This window comes from Sitophilus oryzae, unplaced genomic scaffold (genome assembly GCF_002938485.1).
Source record: "Sitophilus oryzae breed Bouriz unplaced genomic scaffold, Soryzae_2.0 scaffold_349_pilon_pilon, whole genome shotgun sequence".
NCBI classification, from domain to species: domain Eukaryota; kingdom Metazoa; phylum Arthropoda; class Insecta; order Coleoptera; family Curculionidae; genus Sitophilus; species Sitophilus oryzae.
Window position 1 is genome coordinate 9,192 of NW_022146917.1, and position 5,848 is coordinate 15,039.

At 31.7% G+C, this 5,848-nt stretch overlaps 1 protein-coding gene across 1 annotated transcript in view; it reads left to right on the forward strand.

The window, feature by feature from the left end:
• Positions 1-385: 385 nt before the first annotated feature.
• The window catches only part of LOC115884739 (neuroligin-4, X-linked-like), a gene marked incomplete at its 5' end in the record, with an annotated part of 14,309 nt that continues 8,846 nt past the window's right edge, over positions 386-5,848 (forward strand). The window contains one exon of the mRNA XM_030903390.1: positions 386-589. Within this exon, the coding sequence (XP_030759250.1) occupies positions 386-589 (204 nt within the window). The remainder of the gene's footprint in view (positions 590-5,848) is intronic.

The window sequence follows — 5,848 nt, forward strand, 5'->3', positions numbered from 1 at the left end:
CTAGTAAAGTTATGAATATTGACAAATGACTTGAAATCGCAGTCAAATAGAGTTCTAACGCATTTAGTTGTACCATGAAATGTATCTGAAAGGTATCTGAAATTGAAGTTTTAGTAGTTGATTGATTACCGTTGAACTATTAAAACTTCAAATTATTGACTGGTGGTATTGGTATATTAGAATTTTTTTTCACAAACATATCCAGTTAAAATTAATTTAAGTCTTCCAGTATTAGATGATTTACAAAAGCTAGCTAACGTGCCAATTATATGCTTGGTTGTCATCTTTCTTTAAATTTATTCTACTAACTCGCTCAAAAATTATCAGAAAGAGGACATACATGATAAAGAAACATTTCTTTACTTCATTTTTTCTTCGTGTTTAGGATTTCTCAAAGTTGAACCGGAAGAAGCTAAGATTCAAAGCAACTTCGGCCTAGTCGACCAGTTGGCAGCATTGCTATGGATCAAAGCAAACATCGAAGCTTTTGGTGGTGACCCGACCAAAGTAACATTGATGGGACATGGTACTGGAGCGGTATGCGCCAGTCTTCTTACCATCAGTCCCATGGCTATACATGAAGGAAAAAGTAAGTAATTTTAATATATTTCGAAATTTTTTTGAAGAAACTTATCTCAGATTATTGAAATTGAAGCGAGAGCCATTCACTGATTTTACATGAGAGCACCGGACGGCTGGTAGTTATCAGGTATTGTAATATATTTGAATATTACTTATTGTAGAATAAATGATGAAATCAAATTGTTGGTTTCTAAGTGTAAAATACCTTATTTATATATTAAGGAATGTGGTTTTTAGATTTTCTTCCACTTTATTTACTTTAAAATATTGGCAGATTCTGGTCACATAAGAACTCCAATTACTTTCACCCACTCTGAATGCTTCTAATTTTCCAATTGACATTTTCTTCAAACTTAATTTCACTTAATAATTTATTTATTGGTTTCGTTTACCGACTGCGCCAGTATAAAGTACTTAGGTTTTATAATTTATATATTTATTAATTTAGATATATTTTATAATATAACGAAAGCCAACTGCGAAGTCTTTATTCTCAAGTTTTACATATATTTATAAACTATCAAACCACATTCCTTAATATATAAATAAGGTATTTTACACTTAGAAACTAACAATTTGATTTCATCATTTATTCTACAATAAGTAATATTCAAATATATTAGAGGTATTTGCCGTGTATTCTATACTTTTACTAGGTATATATCATAGGATTTAACAATTTATCGCCCTGCAGAGTTTATACATTTTATAGGGACCATTTAGATCTACTATAATATTGTAAAATCGTAAAATTAATCCCTGGACCCTTCAATTATATAATTAAAAAATGTATTAATGCAGTTGGTTATTAGAAATCGTAGACATACTGTTCTTTAACCATGCTAGTTTTAATCATCTATAGATGATGCTAACATTAAAAAGGTTAGGGAATCATACCTCTAGTGTTCGAGATAATGTGTATTGTAGTAAATTAGTGTTATTTTCTTAGGGAATTTCCACTAAATGAATAACTATAGCTTTAGAATTTTACTGAATATTTAAATATTGTATGCTTATGAAGGTTAGAAAATTATATCTATTATTCATAGGTTTTTATTAGCTTCGCAGACCTTGGTAAAGCTACATTAATATTAATTTGATACAATCAACCTGCTGTATTAACGGACAGGTCTAATTGGAGTCTACTTGGAAACTCAATAAATTAGAAATTCTGTGATATATAATTTTAATCAGCTGGAATTAAATATACTTATCTAATATTAGGATTAAGGCAGAAAGTAATTAATAATAATAATCATAATAATGCTTTGATTTGGATTAAAAATGACTCAAGAAAATTTACTATGTTGCCTTCGGGTATGCTTCAAATTTGACATTCTTGGCCAAATTTCGAAAAACTTGACAAATATACCATGTGCGTCTCAAAAGTGGCTCACTCCTATAACTTTTTTATTTTTTCAGATAAAAAAACGAGATTTGGTATGTTAGTACATGTCATGAATTAGGATTGATTGACGGATTCAATTGTTTTTTTTTTTTATTTAAATATTTATCAGTAAAATTAGAAAGCTACAACTTTTATTTTTAAATGGCATCCCTCAGTATTTTTTTTACTTTTATTCGATAGAAAATGACATATCATATGTCAACTTTTGACATATTCGCTCAAAACAAATTGTATTTTAAATTCCAATCTAGATTGCCATGCCTGTATTAAAAACACTAATTTTTTAATCAAGAATTGGAAAAATAGATTTGATCGTCAATGTTTTTACCCAATCTTGTCCTCTGGCCGGCTTAAAGATACCCAAATCATTATTTTTAATCATATCTAATTTTTCTCAAATGGAACGAGTGTAGCTTATTATTAGCATATTTGGAAAAAGCATTTTTTTACGAATAATTTGATACCACATACTTGTTTTTTTTTTTTTTTTTTTTTTTTTTTTATTTGAATATTTTGAAATGCTATTTTTAATTGAAAATGTCAAGGTTGACATATGATATGTCATTCTATTCAGGTGACATTTTCCTATCGAATAAAAGTAAAAATTCTGATGGTGCCATTTTAAAATCAAGTTTTAGTAATTTCCGGTTAAACTGGAAGTGACCGACAACAATAATTAATTGAATACGACAATCAGTTCTAGTTTATGTCATATGCTTACATAACAAATCTCGTTGTTTAATCTGAAAAAATAAAAAGAGTTTTTTTTTTTTTTTTTTTTTTATTAACCCTGTATAAATAATTCTTCCACATATCAAAGTGACATCATTTCTATACATTTCTTATCTCTAATTATCTCAATATATAGTTTTAAGTTATTTAAACAATTTTTTTATATAATATTTTCATTGTAATTTGCTCAAGGACCATATAGAGGCAATATCTAACCAAACAATCCTATCAGTAGGCTTTGAAAAAGACACTTTGACGTTTAGTATTGCACAAATATGAATTTTATCATCCATAAATGCGGAAGTTATTGATACTTTTTATCTATTTTTTACAAATAAATGTATTTTTCTTTAAAAATTAAAACAGATTAAATAAATTTAACTGAATACCTATATTATACAATATACATCTACTATAAACCTTATTACGAAGCTTTAATCTCTTTTTGATTTGTACATATTTAAATGTATGAATTTGTTTAATTAGAATATGCATTGTTTCGATCTATATACATAATGAAAATTATTTGTTAGTTCCCTATTCTGTAACCGCGAATTAATCACACTGATGATAGGCTTAAACACATATAAATTAATATTAATAATTTTTTTTAATTTTCTGTCAAATTGTTGTAATGTCAAACTTCGTTTGCAGAGAGTCGCTACGAAACGCTGAATACACGGTTCTGTGATATGTTATTTACATAACGTCGAGCTGGTTTTCACCAATAATTTCTATTTTTATTTATACATAATTACGGATAAATGTTAAAAGCTTTCCGGCTTGAATGTTCAGTAAATTAATTTCGAATTAACCCAATGTACACCCAAAATAATTAAGCTCGCTAAAAATAGGGATGGTCCGTCCGGAAGTCTAACTTCTTTACGCGCGTTAAAAGTAAAAATTCAAGGCCGTGACACACTAGCTAGCGTCACGACATGCGTCAGGAAAAGTGGTAATGGCGTGCTGCCACAACTATCCCATTTGGGGTAGACCCACCTTTGTAAAATAATTTAGCTCACTCTAGGTAACGATCTGTGACAAACGCGGCTAAGAAAATCACTAGCAATAAACTTGATACATTCCCTGTGTAATAATATCTTCACAGTGTTAGAAGTAAATTTTCAAGTGGATATTTCATCGATAGGTCTGTATGTTCTGTAAAACAATAGCTATTTTTTATACAACACTATAAAATAGTATTTAAATTAAACGATAATGCAATCTTATCGTCGAGAAGTAAAACAATATTTTTCCATATGAGTTACGTTTCTAAAATATATTCAGAAATTATTATTTCAAGGAACTTATTATGAGTAGAAAAAATATTGTGCTGGGTTACAGTTGGTTCTATGTAATTTGGACAAAAAATAAAGCTGTCTCTTTTAGTTGCCTTGGAATCAATATATACACACACCGGAAAAGTTTAGGTATACAATTTTATCCAGCCAGTGTCAGTAATTTTATTAATTTGCATTTTGATATAATAAAATTATAATAAACAAATAGTTTATAGGACGTATTGGAAATAAAAACGCGAAATTTACCGAATTTTTCAAATTTACCTTGATTTTATTGAACTCGTAATATTGACACATTTTTTTTAATTCAAACTGTGGAATGGAAAAAAGATTAAACCCATTTTACCAATAACGGGTATAACCTCCTCTACTGTTCATTACAGCCCTACATCGTCTCCATGCTTAAGGATCAGGTTAATGATCTCTACTTGAGGCACAGCCTGCTACGCTGCATTCACGGCCCGAACCAGATCTCTACAAGTTCTAATGAGGCATACCAACTCCCTCAAAATTCTCTTTGACCGTGTCCCATAAGTGCTCGATGGGGTTGAGGTCAGAGGATTGTGGCTTGGCCAGGGTGTAAGATGTTTAATTGATGAGCATTGATAAACCCACTTACCACTCTGGCTGTATGAGGCCGTGCATTGTTATGCATGAGAATGAAGTTACCCCCAAAATCATTGGCATACACGACAGGCTCAAGAATTAAATCACGATATGTGATTCCTGTTAGAAAACCTTTCAAGAAAAACGAGACTTCTTTTTCGGCCTAACTGGACTCCTCCCAGACCATAACTGTTCCACCTTGATATTGGTGCACTTTCTGAACATAATCCAACCGAATAAAATTACCCGGTTCTCTCCATACCCTAAGCCCTCTCGAATCTGGATGAATTCCAAAGCGTGACTCATCCGAGAAGAGAACATTGGCCCATTGTTCATTCGACCACTGAACATGATCTCGAGCCCACAAATATCGTATTCCTCTCGATTTCCTCTCGTTAAGGGTTGAGTTACCCAGGGGCGTCTGCTTCTAAGTTGACCTCTCTTAATCTACTGCGAACAGTGTCAGGACTAACGGTTACTATGTGTCCTGGAGAATTAAACTAAGCTCTGGTGCTGTAAGAGTCGGTCAGCGTCGAGCATTTAATTGTAAAAATGATCTTGCTGAGGGTAGTAATGCGATGTCGCCCTGTGTGCCTTTCAGCAAAATCACCACTTTCACGGTAGCGTGCACTTAATCGCGATATTACACTTTGCGTTGTATTTAATGCTCTAGCTACGTCGATTTGGCGCATTCCAGCTTGGAGCATACCCATGGCCCTAGCATTTCGTCTCTGTTAAATGTCTACGCTCCATAATGTCGTTTAATGCTAAATGATATTTAATGACCAATATTGATGAATCGAAGCAGCACCGGCTTACAAATATGTGATTGCTTATTGAAACATTTATTTTTAACTTTAATAAAATGGTATCCCTAGATTCTTTTCCGGTGTGTATTTAGTTTCTCTTTCGTATCGATTGCTGTTTGAATTCGAGCCAGAAATGGCTCAAACGAAATAAGTAAATTACCAACAGATATTCAAGCTGAGGCGACAACGCCATATCCAAACTACTCATATTTAAATCCCGAACAACTTAAAAGGAATACAAAAATTTTCAAAATAAAGCAATTAAAAACGTGCGAGAAGAAACCATCAAGTGCCTAAGTAGCTTTCTTGAAGCAGTCATGTAGGGGTTGATAAAACCGAAAAAGTCAAAAATTTTAAACCCAGAAGATGTGAAATTAGTACTGCCGTAACTGAAACGAAGTGGCCACCAA